Source organism: Trachurus japonicus, chromosome 18 (genome assembly GCF_045865225.1).
Source record: "Trachurus japonicus isolate A0001 chromosome 18, Traja_1.0".
In the NCBI taxonomy this organism is placed as follows: domain Eukaryota; kingdom Metazoa; phylum Chordata; class Actinopteri; order Carangiformes; family Carangidae; genus Trachurus; species Trachurus japonicus.
This window is the reverse complement of record NC_140924.1, coordinates 23,964,696-23,982,989: the sequence shown is the minus strand read 5'-3', so window position 1 is coordinate 23,982,989 and position 18,294 is coordinate 23,964,696. Positions and strand designations below refer to the sequence as shown.

At 43.6% G+C, this 18,294-nt stretch overlaps 1 protein-coding gene across 7 annotated transcripts in view; it reads left to right on the top strand.

The window, feature by feature from the left end:
- nrxn2b (neurexin 2b) overlaps positions 1 to 18,294 on the top strand; it is a 773,301-nt gene that overhangs the window by 732,118 nt on the left and 22,889 nt on the right. For 6 of the 7 annotated variants that reach the window (XM_085760266.1, XM_085760262.1, XM_085760259.1 and 3 more), the window contains 2 exons: positions 4,717 to 4,806; positions 17,279 to 17,604. In XM_085760266.1, the coding sequence (XP_085616392.1) occupies positions 4,717 to 4,806; positions 17,279 to 17,604 (416 nt within the window). The remainder of the gene's footprint in view (positions 1 to 4,716; positions 4,807 to 17,278; positions 17,605 to 18,294) is intronic. The other variant, XM_085760265.1, reaches the window with a different exon arrangement.

Genomic DNA, 18,294 nt, shown 5'->3' with positions numbered 1-18,294 from the left:
AAATGAGCAATTCTCCATTGACCCCCATGTTAAAATAGCTGACTTTACAGCTTAAAAAAACATATTTACAGCCTGGTACATTTTACTTTTTTGGTCTCTACCGACAACCGTTTTAGTGTTGTTTAGGATTAAAATTCGTACATAAATGGGGGCGTGGTTACGTTGAGTGACAGGTTCACAGACAGTTACCGGCCGTTAATTGGTTGCTTCGAGTTCAGTGGGCGGGTTCTCTGCCGGCAAACCACCGCACCTCTCCAAATATGGAAAGTAGACTCCCACTAAAATCCAAGATGGCGCAGTTCAAATGCCCATAGTAGGATCACAAAACAGACTCCCCCAAACCAATGGGTGATGTCACGGGTGCTACGTCCATTCTTTTTACAGTCTATGGGTATGATGAGTCATTTGGATCATTAATATGGATCCACCTCCCATAATGCAACCTAAGGACCCATCACTCTCCAGCTCCAGTCTCATAGGCTTTTCTTTATATACATTTTGTCCCAAACCCATGATGACATCACTGTGACATCACCTGGGTTTTTGTCTCAGACGTGACAGAGCTCCTCTAGGGCAATATTACTACATCCTACACATAATTAATAAAGGGACGTGGGACCTGCAGCTTTTAAAGGAGTAATAGTCTCTCTGTGAAGTGACCATAGCCACTGCTGTCCACAAATCATAAGAGGTTATTTAAGACACATTTATTTCTCAACAGCTTAGAGCCACTTTTTGATTTACAGTTTTATTTTCCCCTCTCTTGTATATCAGATTTCCTCGAGCGCCAGGTACGATAGCATTGTTTCACCATCTTTCATATCAAGCGAAGGGAATCGTCTCGGGAGCCGAGCGTGTGCGATAATGGTAGTGAGGGAGAAGAGAAGGGCCCAGCTGTTTAATCTGTCCCTCCTCCCATTCTCATGCAGAGCAGACTTCAGCTGGTGCGGGAGAGGAGCGAGGAGGGAAAAGTTTCACTGGTTCACTCAGAATGACTTATTTCTCCAAGGATCCGAGCACAAACAGAAGCAAATAAACAAGCAGGACACAGAGGAATTTCGATTTTCCGACACTGCGGTGTAGATTTAAAACTTTATGGCATTATGTTTTCGTGTATCTCTACGTATACTTCCGTCCAACTGAAACTCCCAATCTCATTTTCTTCTGTAGTTTCTATCACTTCCCCAGATTTCTTTCCCCGTCTGTCTTTTTTTTTGTGCAGATACACTAAACCATTGTCTGTCGATTCCTCAGTCAACGTCTCATTGTTCATGAGGATGTTGTTAGTCGGCCTCCTTTGCAGTGTGAAAGAATTCACATAGCATTTGCATACTCTACGCAGACACACACTTCTTCCCTGCATTTATTACTTTCCCCACTCAGCACTCACTAAGACACAGCGTATGAGTGAAGTAATGAATGGCGATGCCTTCGTTACAATGTACTGCATTTAATCTCCTTGCTCTAAACTCACTGTGTTACCAGGCAGGGAAGAAGGATGGAGGGATAAAATGGAGTGACAGTAAACAAAGCAAAAGGAGGGGAATTAAGGGACGAAGTGGGAAGAGAATGAGGACGAAAGAACTGACAACAAAGAACATAGAGCGAAAAGAAGGAGGAAAGCGACTGAAGGGAAATGGGCAAATAAAAGAGAAAATTGCAAGGAAGAAGAAAGGAGGGGAAGAAATAGGACATAGCGGATGGAGGATGGAGGGAGTAAAGGCTAAAAAAGAAATAATGGAAAATGGATTTTGGCAGGAGGGTAAGAGAAAGGACAGAATGAAGCATGGATGAATGATTGTTTGAGAACAAGGGAAGGACAAGCAGAGAGGAAGAGTGGTTAGAGGCAAAGAGGCAGACAAGGAGGAATGAATAAGTGAGTAAGACAAGGAAAAGGGATTAATGAAAGAGGGATAGCGGTAAGAGAGGAAGGAAGGAATCCATAGAGGAGACACAGGGGGGAAAAAGGAAAGGAAAACCATTTCAGACTCAGTTTAAATGTAGTGTTGAGGAGCTGCCACTAGAGGGAGGGCCAGCGTCTCCGGTTCATGCTCATTAGCAAACATTAATTGGATGATAAAATGGATCCTTCATAGGATTAAGTCAGTGGAAGTGGCTGCCTCGGTGTGATTCACACACCAGAGTGAGAAGAGGGAGAGGATTTACACGGGGGTTTGTGGACGTGGTAGCAGATGCAGCAAGTAGGAGGAGAACAATGACAAACTGGATTGATTCATCTCACTAAGGACCAACTGCCTCCCACCACCCGCCATTCCCTCTGCCATTATGTTTGATCGCCTTTTCTCAGCAGCCCCCCCACCACCACCAACCTTCACCAGTTTTTTCTCCCTCTCTCCATCACTCCTTCTCCTCCCTTCATGCTACCTGCCTCTCCTCCTCTAATTCAGTGATTGCTGCAGACTGCCCGTGCCCGTGTCTCTGAAACTGTGTATGTGCGCTAGCTGCACTGTAATTTGCTGCCCTGCACTCACCGGGCAGCAGAGCAAGCATCTAGCTAATCTTAAGTGCAGTGAGAACACATACATGTAATTAGTCACTTTAAGATGAAATTCACTTTTAGTCGTCCTCATTTAGACTCAGTCTGCTTCTGTTAGCAGTCGTAACATCTGCCATCACATGGTAAAAGCACTACGAAAATGTGACTCTGCTCCTGAAGTCACGGGAAAATAAAATAATTACAATAATAATATGAATGGCTTCACTTTTTTTGATTTTTCAGGGTCCCTATGGAGCTAATTGAGGTGTTATTGTAGGTAATAAAAAGCTGCATTACTGGCAATTATATATTATCCAAAAGATTAAAACCTGCAATAACAAATGAACTGCTGCTCTGTGGGTCACCCAGGTAACAGAGAGCTGCAGATGGACCATATGAATGACATTGCAACCATGTGCTCATACATGTTGCATCCTCATCCATCTGCCTTCCATCATTCACCCCTGTCTTCTTCCTTCGCTCTGCTTTTCTTTCCTCCATTCACTTCTTATCTCCTCCATTGCTCTGTTCCCCTCCCAACTAACAACTGTGCATGTTCATATACAGTACTGTATGCACATGCACACACATACACACACACCTCCTCAGCCTGTGTGAGCCATTATTGCGCGGGCAGGCGTGGGTAGAGAGACCCCTGGGGAGGGGAAGTAGGTACTGCAGAAAGGAGAGGTGGTCTATTTTAGACCACTGCAGCGAGCGGCACAAAGCAGTGGGGGAGGGGAGAGAAATCAAAGTGTATTAGTTAGGATGCAGGATTTCACTTCAGAGCTCAACTGTTTCCTCTCACAGCCTCTAACGTGTCTCCCTGCAGAACATTTCTGCAGCAATTGTCAAGACCATCAAGATTCCAGACAGAGATTTTTAGATAATGTTGATTTTCAAGTGAAATCCTGGTTATCTGCCATTCACCACCATAGTGTGCTTAGATCACAGTTTTAGCAAAGCTTCAAAACAGTGGGAACTCATAAGTAGTTAGTTTTTTTGTTTTTTTAAATGCTTTGGTGATTGGCACAGACAGGTTAATTAAAAACACTTGATGCCATATGATGACATTGGTTACTTGATGTGACTAAACACTTTATGTTGAATTTTAGCACAAACAACACATCTCGATGTTGAATTATAAATTATAAAATAATTATTTCCCATTCTTTTGGAACCCCCTGAACCTCTTCACCCCTCAAGGATTGCTTACTTATAATTAGCTTATAATACTTAAAAACAACAACTTAATTAATCTTCTGACATTGCCACTACATTAGACCTCATCAAACCCCTCAGCCTGGCCACCATCGGCCCTTAGCCCCCCCTCCCTCATTCCAGCTCCAACTCTATTGAAAGTGCTGGAGATGTGCGCAGCGTGACCCTGAGGTTGAGGAAAGTGAAGCGAGGGATAATAAGTTTGCACAGCGGCGATGGAACATCTTTGACACACTGATGAAGTGATGCTAATTGCCATGTGCCACTGAGAAGTGCTCAATTAATGCAGGAGAGGAAAAGTCAAAGGGAGAAAAAAAAGAGTTTCACTGAATATTTTTCCCTTCAGGTGAATCAGAGAAGTCAGATTCAAAGGGATTTGATGCTGAGTGCCATCCTGTTGTCAGATTCGGGGGGATGGTGATTTGCTGATCACTGACTCTTTGTGCGTGATGGGAACTTGAATATGGCCTCCCTGGAACAACCATGACAATGTGTTTTGTATTGTGTGATTATCTCCTGCTCATGTGAAGTAACAATGTTTTATTGCTGATTCCTGATTGATTCATTTACACTGTGATAATCCTGTTGTTCAATGATTGCTGGTTCTGTGTGTGATGCTAGCCTAATTTGGTTGATTACTGCTAATGGATTTCTAAAGTGTATTGACTTTGCAGATATCTATCTGAGTTAGCACTTCTTCAAATGTAATCATACTCTATATCTAAATAATTCATAAATCTGTTTAACTTGATAGTGCATTTAAAAAATCATTTAAACTCAAGGTAACTAGAATACTGTTAACTTGTCTAACCAAACAAACCAGCCCAAAAACATCAAGTTCTTCCTGTCCTAACTAAAGCTGATTTAAAGTACATAACTTGCTAAACATTTGCCATGTTGCCCTTCTAACCTCTAACCTTTCAACTTCCAGATTCTTTTCTTACTTTATTTTATTTTTGTAACGTTTTTTTAATTTGTCTTCTCCAAATTTCTTAAAGGGAACTTTGATAATGAGCGCCTGGCTATTGCTAGACAAAGAATCCCATACCGACTCGGTCGGGTAGTTGACGAGTGGCTACTCGACAAAGGTAATAAAATCCATTTAACTCCACTAATGATCTAACCGCCTAACCTACCGTTAACCTCCACTCTGGAGGAGGTGCAGTGCCATGCAACAAGGGTGAATGTGATTTGGCTCTAACAAAAAAAAAAAAAGTCCCCTGTAACTCACTGTACATCTGCCTTGTAATGACTGGCTGATGCAGTATCAGTGATTAATTTCAATTATACTGAATTAGTATCTGAACCAACCTGGAAATATTATATATTCACTGTGCTCTGATTGGCTTTCAAAACAAATGACAGCATAGTGTAGAATAACAACCATAGATACCCAGGGGACCATAACCAAAGCACCTTAAACTGGGGCTGCATCTCTTCAGAGAATTAACCCCCAAATAACCCAACATAACCCCCTAATAACCTGACCACATGTAAATAGCCTATTGATTACATTTGCTTCTTTCCTGTGTCGTTTGTTGGCTGAATGTGAACGTGTATTGACTATATTTAGTCATTCCTGAAAGCAAAGAAGAAAAAAGAAAAGAAACGTGACTTTATTAAGAAAAAAATAACCCCCCCCCCCCATGAAAGTCACTAAAAGTTAAAGGGACTGTGGTAGTGTTGTTTAGTAACCAGTTTGCATTCATTGCAGCATGTGGGCACAATCTTTCCGCCCCACCATCATGCATAACTAGTGCCACAAAGGTCGAATGTGGTCCCGTCAAAGTGATGACTCTTTAACCCTTTGAGTGACGAATGTCCCAACCCCTTTGTCTTTGTCATGTGCCGTGTGTTTGTGCTGCTGAAGGTGGTTGATTCTTTTTTTTTAAAATGAGAGAGAGAGAGAAAGGGAAAATTATGAATTTATGATCAAGAAGGATGATACATTTTTTCAAGATAAAAGCAACATAAAGATGTAAATACAGCCCAATAGATAGTTTAATGTAGGAGGTTATGGGAATTTACAGAAAGGACAGAATTTGTAAGTTTCAACCATTAGCCTGTTAGCTTTACAGCCTCCTTTGAATCTGTATCGTGAACAAATTCAAAGGATCCAGAAGATAAACCTAAAGTATTCATGTGACAGACAAACCAGATGAATTAAGCTCATATTTATTTAAAGGAAACAAAACAATCCTTTGCATTCATCTGCAGCTGCTAAGAACTGACTTCCCTGTTTTCCTCCGGTGCGTTGAGGAGCGCTCTTCTGCTTAGGGTAGTCAGGACACAAATCAGAATTAAAAAGGCTAGAGAGATGAAAGTTGAATGAAAAAGCAGATCAATAAAAAATGACTTACCCACTTATGAAATAATTTGTGCATGCCATGAAACTCAAAAGAGAATGAGCTTGAAACTGAATATATTATTCTCTTTCTTCTATAGTTAGAAATGAGTGTGCATCCAATCGCTTAGATGAGAGCGGTGGGAGAGAGTAGGAAGATGAAATAAACAAATAACCTCCATCAGAACTCAAGTGAGGGCTTTGATCAGGGCACGTTTCCAGAGGAACCTGCAGGGTCGTATGTTTGTTCATTTGATTGGATTCCTTTAAAATGAAATAAAGTCACACACACGTCATTGACTTGTAGAGGCAAAGTGGTTTTCCTGAGATGATATAAAGGACACTGTAGTCTAGATAATGAGGGGAATTAGCGGACATCGCTGAGCTCAAAGGGTTAAAGCTGTGTGTTGCTTTGATAAGGAAGCAGCTAGAGCTTAAAGCTAAGAACCTTCTAAGCAGAATCTAACCACCTAACAGCAAACCAAACTCCACCCCCACTAACTGCTGAGGGCTGCTCTCATCGACCCCCCCTGTCCACACCGCTGGACCGAAACTGAAACGATTGGCTACGTCTTCCAGCTCTGCCCTTCGCTGGTGACAAATTCAGAGCGCCCTCAGTTATAACCTTGTTATAAATGATGTTTTAACGTCTGAACACAATTGGACCTGGATGACAGTATTTGGAAGAACTTGGACAGGTTGCGACGGCCGCGCGGGGCAAAAACCAACTTAAAAAAAAGCTAAATAAATTCTAACTTCTACTAAAAGGGAACGAAACACCCACCCCTTGTTTCCACCTCCTTGTAATGCAAAAACTCAGAGGGTTAAAACAGCAAATAACTGAAAACCAAATTCAAAAATCATCACCCCTGCTCTGGATCATTTAAACAAGGTCCCTTTAACATTTATTGTTTTCACCACTCAAGAAATGGAAAATGTCTTGAATGTGTTGTTGTTATGTAACGTGATGTTTGCTGCTCTGGGTGAATGGTGTGTGTGAACATCTGAAGGAGTTACAGTCTGTTGTGTGGTAAACAGTCTGGATCATTCCTCATGTGGTAGATGTGTTCTAATGGTCCTTGTGGTTTCTAACAATGGCTGTCTATAAAGATGGACATGACAGCTCCTGAAAAGTGAAGCCAAAACATCTGGATCGCCCCCTACTGGCTGCAGCAAAGCTCATAAACCACACCCCCTCAGTGTTAGTCGATGGAAAATGGGCCAAACTTTTAAAAATAAATGGTGCTGCCATTATTCTCACTTACTGTTTCATAGTATCAAATATCAAATTCAAACCAAACATGTGTCAGCCTGATAAAAGCCAGATAAAAAAGAACCTAAACTCACAAAGCGACAATTTGGCTTCATTTTTGTGCAACGATGGGAAGTGGAGACGTCTTGGTCGATCTTAATATACAGTCATTGATCTCTAATCTTTGGTGATTTTATTGCTTCAATGCTTCAAAGGGTCTTAATGAGTTCTTGACCAAAGAGCACAAAACAATCAGCCCCATCGGTCTCCTATTCCAAGTCCTTAATAATGTCCCAAAAAAAATAGATCGGAGAACCTCTACATCTGTCAGATCTCATTCATTAATCTCAAGAGTGATTCACCATTATGCTCATTTGTGGGAAGAGGTAAAATAATAACACTAATTGCTCACAATCACTCTCACAAATGAGGATTTTAATGATAGCCGGATGTAAATGGCGTTGTCCTAGAGGAGATCTGAGCCGTGGCACTGCACTCTATCACTGCGTCTCACTCTGAAGCCCTTATCCCATCTCCCCTATACTTGCGTGTGAGGCAGATCTGAGTGAGCATCTCTGGCCATCTCCATGCCTGCTGACTAAATACAAAATGGCAGCCATTACAGGGACCCAATGGAGGGGAAAAATTTGAGTCCCAAAAGTTTTCAACTGCTCTATCCGAGCCAAACACTAACTCCAATGGGTCTCCTTTCCTTTTCCACGCATCTTTCTTCCTCCTCGTGATGGATGTGTCATCCCGTGTTTTCGCTGGAAACTTGGCAACCATTTGCCTACATCAGTCATCTTCTTCTGAAACAATAATAATGTGTTCCAACTTCCGACTTATCAGCGAGCTCCACTGGAAAATAAAGATTACAAAAGCCCAGCAGGAGTCGTTTTCCCTTAGTTCTTGCTGTTAGCAGATGAGCAAGGAGCCAGATAAAGCTCCCTGAAGAATTGGAGCTTCACAGCGTCTTTTAGTGAGGAGTGTGTCCCTCTGGAGCCCCACCCCTCTCCACTAGAAAGGAGCAATATTAGGACACCAGCTCTCTGTGGCCTGAAATGCAAGTTGAAGAACCAGGTGATATGTTGCCTGGTGTAAGCTCCCAAGTTCCCTAATCGAAAGCAATCAAGTTCTCCCACTTGTTGTGGAACCAGAGCCCAAATCAGCACCTCGAGGTCAGGCAGTGGTCCAGACCTGCTCCTCATGATTGCAGCTTTATTTCAGAGAGCCTCTCACATCAGGCCACACTCTACAGAGAATAAATCTGTCTGAGTCTGTCTTCCAGTGTCCCCATGATGAGCTTTGTATCCTGCTGAGCCACTATCTTGTTTTCTCATTTGATCTCTCTGCGCTATTGCGGCCATATTTGGGGAGAAACTTTATGAATGTTAAAAGGATAGTTCACCCAAAATTAAAATTTCTCCGCGGCTTCTCTGAGTTACAGGGGGTCTCGGCGTAGCAGTGCATGTCCATATAACGGTTGCAAATGGATACCAACTGTCTTCGTAACAAAAAGACACACCAAAAAACATCCAAATACCTCCATGCTGCTCGTATGTTATGTCCGTCTTGTATTGAAGCCCCGAAATGCAAAATTGTCCCGAAAAAAATTAAATATGTCTATATTTCAAGCTCTTCCCAGTTCGTCAAATTTGGACAAACCAGGGTCTGTCCTCTTCCCAGTTCGTCCAAATTTGACGAACCAGGAAGAGGAGCTTCGAGAAGCTTCCGCTACAAAACAAGCTTGAAATATAGACTTATTTAAAGCAGAAGTAAGCGATCCAGTCGTTTTGGCTAATGCTGCGTTCCAGGCAGGCTTTTCTCCGACCTGTTTTACCTGTAAAAGTCACTATAACGGCCACTCGTAACTTCCGACCCGTGAACTCGCACCAGATCGAACTGGTACGACTTCACAGGTCGGAAAAACACGAATTACGGGCTGCCCTGAACGCACCATAACTTCTTGTCAGCCCACGGAGTTAGCAGCCCCCGCCCTCGTCATGGATCTATTGGTCCTCGTCCCTACGTCACCACATTCACGCGCATCCCTTGGCTGCACACACAGCCCTTCATGCCGTTCTCTCTCCTCATTGGATAAAAATTGTAGGATACAAGAAAAGTTTTCTCCTCGGCTCAGAGCAGAGCAGAGGGACTGAGAGACCCGTGTTTTGGTCCAAACACTCTATGTAAGTGATTGCTGTCGGAAGATATAACTATTTAAGACTTATATTAACACAAAAATATCGCTTACTTCTGCTTTAATTTTTTTCGGGATAATTTTGCATTTTGGGGCTTCAATACAAGACGGACATTACATACGAGCAGCATGGAGGTATTTGGATGTTTTTTGGTGTGTCTTTTTGTTATGAAGACAGTTGGTATCCATTTCCAACCGTTATATGGACATGCACTGCTATGCCGAGACCCCCTGTAACTCAGAGAAGCCACGGAGGACTCTGAGACTTCTCCCAGCCCTTAGTCCACATGAGGGTGAGTAGATAATGAAATAATGAAATTTCAATTTTGGGTGAACTATCCCTTTAACATGCCTGCTCATGAGTAGGAAAGTGGCAGCGCAGAAGCAGCACTGTGTCTGAAAAAAGAAGCTATACACTTGGCTGTTATTTCATGGTCCCCTACCATGAAATGGCCTAAAAAAAAAAAATACAGTCACAGCTGGAGTGGATAAAAAAAAAAAGCGAAGATTGTCGTCACATCTCCTGCGTCCCAAATCCCATCTACCGTCTCCAGCCCTGCACATTCTGGGAATCCTCAGCTGCCTTCAAGGACCTCTGGACGCCACGCAAACCTTTCAGTCTTTAACTTCATGCTGAATTTGGTCTCTCATCTCCATTGTCAGACACAATTAATTCATAGTTCTGCCCAAACCGGCCCGACTTCTTAGGAATAAGAAAGCAAAACGCTCTTAATTACCAAAGAGAGCCTTGTGCCGAGGAGATAACTTGGGAACACTTCATAATCGACTTTGTCAGCATCCCACCCCCACCCCCATTGTGCTGCAGTCTTCCACCACTCTCTCCCTCCTTAGTCCTGTTTTCTTCAGAGGAGAAATGGAAATAGGGGGGGAGTTCTTGTTTGTTGAGGAGAGAATGAAGGATTTGTGAACACAAACCCATAAAGACTCTGCGTGCAGACAGTCCAGTTTTCTGTTCTGCTCACCACAAAGCATTTTATTGACATTCTGAATTCTGGGGCCATCCCTCACACGCTGCAACTCAGCTAAGAGAAAACATTTCAGATAGACGCTTCCTGCCAGCGCACGGCATCCCTCCTCTGTGAGAGATAACAGGAGTTAGAGGGGGGCGGGGGGGTAAGAGAGGCATAATGGTGACGGCACATGGAGGAAGATACCGCTGTCTGAAGCCCGAGTTCCTTCTCACAGGTACACTGAGATCCTTTCACCCTCCTCCAACAGCCACCTCCTCCAGGTTAGCAAGGAGCGGGGAGGAGGGGGCATGGCCCAGCGAGACCGCCGTATCACGCCGCTGTCCCCCCTCTCGTCCTCTCCGCCCACATCCCGGGGGTTGTAGCAGACATACAACCATTATTTCACAGCCTCCAACAAGCAATCTGTGCATTAGCAAGCTGAACGTGGTCCAGGCCAGCGCAGCCCCCTCCCCTCCACAGCTCGGCTTGGCTTAGCTCAGCCAGTAATTACCGACCACAGCACATCTGAGACGAGCCATTTCTCTGTCCGCTTAGAAAAACGTGGAGGAGGACGAGGAGGATGATGGTGCAGCGATGCAAAGCCACAACCGGGGAACTTGCTTTTACTCCTGTTAGCGGCGCGGCAGCTCTCAGGGCAGTTCACTTCTGGTTGAAGAAATAATCTGAAGAGGATCCTGCTCTATATTTGAAACTGACATCAGACAAGAGTGATGCAACCTATACCCAACTGATAAAGGCTTTGGTTGGGTCTGGCTTTAGAAAAATCCTCAGAAACACAAGAAGTGATGCCTTGAATTCACACAGGTGTTTGTGGTGGTAGTTTGAGCAGTTATAGTCACCTTGACCCGACAAAGAAAGAAAAACCTAACACTCTGGAGAGCCCACAGTCAAAATCTGATTTTATCCTGATTTCAGCTGTACAATTGGTCATTCAGCTCCTGCTCTCTCTGCTCAGTGTGTCTTATGTTTAGTTACTCCTGCCTCCTTTAGCAATAATGAACATATTGGATTGTAATTGAGGTGAGGCACTGTGTATTGGAAGTGCTCTTTCACTTCCCCGCAGCTTCAAAGTGCTCATAACAAGCTATGCCACCCTAAGGCCTTTGACATTCATACATGGGCCCAGTCATTAAGCAGCCTGTTTGAGAAAAAGTCTGTAAATCCAACAATATTAGATTGTCAAGTTGGCAATGGTGCAGCTCTAAACACCCACCTAAAAGAACCTGTTGATGGCTAAAACTCCAACTCAGTGATGAAGGGCAATCAGCTGACTAATGATGGAAAAGTCAGTCAGGGATATAGTACCGGCCACACTGTTGGAGTCCAGCCAAAAACACACCAAATCAACACCTTTGGGTTATCACAAGTTTGGTGTTCTTTTCTTAGTTTTCATCAGACTTACCAAAGTAATTGCTATGATCTGGGAGCCTGGCAACATCACTAACCAATCAGTCACATACTCAGACAGGTTGAGAACAATCCACAAGTCTAGCCATTCTATAAAACCTATTTACAGGTTTAAAAAAAAAAAAAAAGTGAGTGATCCTGAATCTGAGGTAGTCATTTCATGTTACAGTGAAGACTCACTCAAAGAGATTAAAGACTGGCTGAATTGCAACAGTGCTTTAAAAAACTCTTGACTGGGAACACCTTTATTTTTACCCCCAAATACCACAGTACATGTCTGGTATCCCTTATAATGTATTCGTCTTTTCAGTAACTTTTTTGAACACAATTTAGATCCTGTACTTTATTCACACTGGTATTCATCCACCTGAAGATATACTGTAATTGTAGCACATGCAGCCGTTTGCTCTGTATGAGCATCTTTTCTGGTCAGAGAACAGGGATGCAGTGAGACACAGCAGGGAGCTGATGAGGGCAGGTTCATATTCTAACACCCTGTCATTACCACAAGATTAACCATGTGAAAGACATTTATTTATTCTGTCATCACCTCACTTCTCTGCCTTCCATTTTTTTTCGTATTCGTGTGCGTTAATGTATGTTTGTCTCTTCCATCTTCCTTCTGTTCTTTTTGACTATTATCCACTCTGTGTGTGTGTCATTCCTTCCACACACTCTCTGTCTCTACATCCGCCTGCCTTCCCACTCTTTCTATCATGATTTCTCCTTTCTGTCACCTCTCATCTTTTAGTCCCTGCTCAACATCTGCTTTCTTTTGTGTCTCACAAGTTTTAAATACAGAACTCAGGAGTTTTGTATCTTTGTAATGTAATAGTGATCTACTTCAAATTTTATCGCCATACTGTAGTTGTAAGCTGTACAGTACGATATCCCCCTTCTTATTGCTATTATAAATGTGCATTATGAATGTAAAACCAGCTGCCACATGGTCCCTGTGACATGCAGGCCACATGTATTACCACAATGATTGATTTGACGAGGAAAGGGAAGTCAGAGCACTTCTTACTCCTCTCTGACAACCTGCCAGGCTATCAACCACGTAGCCTACTGGATCCAACCAAAGATGATGCCTTCTTTTACTCTATATTTAAGCAGCAAAGAGGGTACAGCTCCTAACCAGGATACTAAGATCTTTTCAGTCTGTAGGACAGCAGCAAAGCTTTACCACGGTGCAGCAACTCTGAAGCACAAGAAAACCTTTGAAATGGGCAGAAAAAGACACTCAATCCTTACTTAGCCTTTGGATTAATATGACTATAAGTAATATACGTTTGACTGTTACAGTAAGTCCGCCTCGGGCTGCTCCTTCAGTTTCCAGCATGTTTCTATGCATTATCCCTTCATTACCCAGAGCTATTTTTACTCCGCTTTGTTGTGACAATTTACGTAAGGGGCAGTGTGTGCCTCGTTGTGCTTCCAGTTTCTCCCTATGGATTTAATGAGAGCATGATATATGTATTTAAATGTAACAAGGACTGACAGAGTTAGAAGGGCAGTACAGAACCAAAAAAACAAACTTTTACAGATTTCTCCCTGAGGAAGGAGGATAGATAGATAGATAGATAGATAGATAGATAGATAGATAGATAGATAGATAGATAGATAGATAGATAGATAGATAGATAGATAGATAGATAGATAGATAGATAGATAGATAGATAGATAGATAGATAGATAGATAGATAGATAGATAGATAGGTAGATAGATAGAGTCTTATAGGGGTGAAAACCATTAAATTTGAGCCAAGATTGGGGAAAAAAACAGATTTTTATTGTTCCTATGGCTCTAATTGGTAGGCAGACAGACAAACAGACAAATGGATGGATAAATAGATAGAGGGACAGATCAAACTTGAGTCAGTTGACTTTGTGCAGCAGCTCATTGCAGAGTCCTGACCATTCCAGTTGCTGCACTGCAGTTAATTAAGGCTTTGTGTAAGGTTGTGAATTTCTGTTATAATGAGTGCCTGGCCATGTGCCCCCCCCACACACACACACACACACACACCCCAACCCCTCATCCCTCTATCAGGCCCCTCCCATACACACACACACACACATACAAGCCTCTTCCCATTAAATGTCCATCACCTTAAGAGCCCTGGGGAGTGAGGCGCGGCAGCAGCCACCCAATCACACCAAATTGGTCCAATAAACCCTCATCAATGTGCAAACCTGGTGTGTAGAGGCTGTCACACACGCACACACACACATGGGGGAAGGCATGTGTGTAAATAAATGTAGGGAAAATACACACTCCTTAAAAAGGCCAGCCATCACACATATAAAGGTCATTTCACTGACATATTTCATATTATACATGCACCCACCCACACAGCAGCCTCATCCAAGCTCTGTCATATTAAGTGTGATTGTTTGCCATGCAGAGGCTTCGTTGTTCTCCCCTTCTCTGCCCCCCCATTCACTCACGCCACCAATATTGGCTCTAAAACCTCATGTCACTTTTGATTTGACCTGGCAATCCCTGAAACAATAACTTCATCAAGGCCTGTTAGAGTCTCACCCCGGCCAGACAGCTACCAAAACAAACACTGATTTCTCCATCATCAAGTCTAGAGGGCACCTTTCTTCTTTGTTGGACTGTCTCTGTCGGATGGATGGCTCGTCTTCCTGCACTTTACACACACACACACACACACACACACACACACACACACACAAAACACTTAACTAAACTGTCTTGTCTGAACAGATCTTCCTCTGACTTGGACTTACTGCTCACACACATGGGGGAGTTGGTGCTTGTAAAGGAATTTTAGCGGTTTTCTGAATCAAAGAGACCGGTAGCATTGAGAACTATAATACTGCCCTACAAAGGCAAAGTGTAGTATCTGTAAAAATGCCATACTGAGAAAAACAGCTTTTTGTGTTTTTCATTGTCAGGTTTAAGCATCAAATTATGAATAACTACCAAGTCTATAATTGATTAGATAAAGGTGGACTGAATTAAATGTATTTTGTAGTTTGTCTTTCTGACCAATTTTGACAGTTTTATGGCAGATACTGCATACGTATTTGCCTTGGTTTTGGTGCAGATACTGCACTTTTGACTTGGTTTTACTCCAATGGAATTATAGAGTAAATTCTAGAATGTAGGGAGTACAGTACTCTTTGCAGATACTGCACTTTGCCTTGGTTTCACAGTGCTTTTTTGGATGGACAGCAAAATAAAAAGCCCAGTAACTCTGGAAATTTTAGCAGTACCAATATCAAATTCTACCAGATTGAAGAGAATATGCCACACTTTTGATTGGTCAAAAAAAAAAAATTAAATGCAGATGCTGCACTTTGCCTTATTTATTAAGGCTTATTTTTGAAGACTTATTTTATCTATTGTAGGGCAGTATAGACAAACGTAGGATTGGCCGCTTGAAATGGGAGACCCTGTGGGCCGATGTGTCGGTGTGTATGTACTATGTGTCCTCTTGTTAATAGACGCAAGTGGACCTTGAGGTGGGATGATGCTGTTTTTGATATTGTCTTGTGTTTTGTGTGTACGGTGATTCTCCTGCTGATGTCCCTGCAGTATCACTCCCATACCAAAACATGCTAAGTGTTGAGATAATAGAGTGAGACTCAGCTATTATGTCAACAGTGCATATGCCAGACATTAAGTCTCATCATTATAAAGTCAGGAGGATGGGAGCCCGGTCCCTCGTGGGTCCCTGACGTGCCTAATGATCTGATAATGGGATAACATGTGTAATGACCCATCTCAGTGGAATAGATTTATCTCTCCAAGTCTTCTCCACAAAATCTACTGTAAAATGTGTGGTTGCACGCTCCACGCACCAGCACACACATAGTCATGAGCGTTAATAGACATCTGATGGAGCCGCCCCACCTGGGTGTTACCTATACATCAGAACCAGAGGGGGAGGGGGAGGGGGGTCCCTATAGATGGAGAGTGAGTCGTAATTAAGGTGATGGAGCATCCTCTCAGCTTGCTTTATTGAAAACAAATGGGGCTCGTGCCTGTCCCTCCGGTGGCTCCTTGCTGTCCTCGCTAGTTCGCAGTCCCGCTGAGAAAACAATAACAACATTCAAAAGACTTTCAGAGGATTCATTTGTCATCATTACACGCAATTAAATTTGCCAAAGCAAGTTTCAGCAAATTACATGAGCACGGAGGAACATCTCCCACAACCCTGTATGGAGTAATAAATCCGAGTACATGCACACACACAGACACACACACACACACTCCCACCAGGGCAGAGGGGCTCTCATTTCAGAGGTCCAGAGCCTGCTGCCACTAGAGAGTCTGTATTTCACTCTCAAATGCTCACATTAGAGTAGTATTCCTTTCACAAACAAACCAACTACCTCTTTCCTTACAGCCATTGATTAATCCATAAAAAAAAGCTCTTTGCCTTCTCCCATCCTTGTCCTCTAAGTAATTACCTCATCAGCTCTGTTTTTAACCCACATCCTTCCAACGGTATCCAGCAACGACACCAACCTCCCTCTGCTCCCGCTACTCACATATCCACATGACTCATAATAGGGGTCAAAGTGTGCGTCAGTCCCAGAGGCATGGTGAGATGTTCCCGAGGAGAGCCAGGATGCATATATGAGTTAAAAAACAAAAAGAAAAAGTATAAATAAAACCCCTGGTGACCTCAGCTGAAGAAAATCCATGGAGAAAAACTACACCTGTCAGACCCATCCACCCACCCACCCCCCCACCCCTTCACCTCAAGTCCTGGTAACACATTAGTATTGGACCCTGGATGAATGGGTGACCCTCTCCTCCCTTCATCCACCCATCTATCCATCCAGATGAATGGTAATGACCGCCCCTCCTGAATTAAACATTTCCTCCCAACGAGGATCTTATTTTCCTCTTTTGGATGGTAAAAAAAAAAAAAAAAGAATTCTCTCTGGCTGGCAGGGGTACTTTATCATTGTGCAGCACAGGTGCATTGGAGGTCAATGACACAGACCCAGCATCGTTCTAATGCATTCCATCTCAGAGCAAATGAGATGCATTTTGCTGTGAACTCTCAGTCTCAGGGTCAAGCAGCAACTGCCCCCTGCAATCTATTTGACTGTCAGATTCAGACTGCCTCTCTGGGAGAGTGGCACGTGCCCAGCTCCATAATGGCTACAGCTGCAGCAAACCAGGATCCAATCTCCCTAAAGTGTTACTCAGGAAATCCCATGCGATCCAAACAGTCCCTCTATGTTCCCCATTTCACATTGTATCTGTGTATTACTTTGTTTTTTTGTATGTGGAAGCTCACCAGAAACCATGACTGATTTATAATCTTCACCCTATTTTCTCTCTGTCCTCCATCCTCTCTTCTCTCACGCACTATAGGTCGCCAGCTGACCATCTTCAACAGCCAGGCATTCATCAAAATCGGTGGCGGTGGAGAGACGGGGCGCCACTTCCAGGGCCAGATCTCAGGTCTGTACTACAACGGCCTGCAGGTGCTCAAACTGGCAGCTGAGGGCGACCCCAACGTCCAGACCCAGGGTAACCTGCGGCTGGTGGGCGACGTGCCCTCGGTGCTCACCACCGACACCACCTCCACCACGCCACTGGCCGACATGTCCACCACCATCATGGAGACCACCACCACCATGGCAACGACCACCACCCGCAAACAGCGCTCGCCTACCATGAGGGACAGTGTGACACAGGTGAGAGTGCCATCCGGGGGCTTGTTCGCTAAAAAGAAGGCCGCCGCTTGAGTTCGCCGAGATGTTTTTGGTGCAGTGCGCTGCGATGAAACCTTGCCAGTTACTTTTAATTGGCTCTTTAAAGTTGATCCAAAAATTTCAAAGTGCTGAGAACAATATTTGAAAGATTAAACAGCATGGCCAAGTAACCAGATGACCCTCGTGGAGGAGGAGACGTACATTTCAAAAGAAATCATACGTCAGCTGGAAGGTCGAACGGTCACATCCTCGACGCAGCGTTGTGTGTTCGCCTCCTCCTCAGATGTTCAAACAGCTCTCAGCATAAGAGAGCCACAGAGCGGCATTGTGTGGTTTAGTCCTATTAGACCAATCAACACCGCAATTTTGATTTGTTCCAAGAAGACGTGTCTGACTTACCCACCCCCCCCCGCCGTGGTAGGATGCTGGAAATTACAGCACATCCAGACAGATCAACAAAAGGCTGGAAGAGGGAGGGAACATGGTGAAGAGGAAATCCCACCGCAGCAACAACAACACCACAATTCAGGATGCCACAATCTGCGATTTACGATTCTCGACACATGTGAAAGGCTGTGATTTGCGGTCTGTTGATTGTCCACATACCCATGTAAGCGTGTAGTCTCCACCATCATGGTCAGCAACAATTAGCGAAACCGTAGGGAAGCGCTA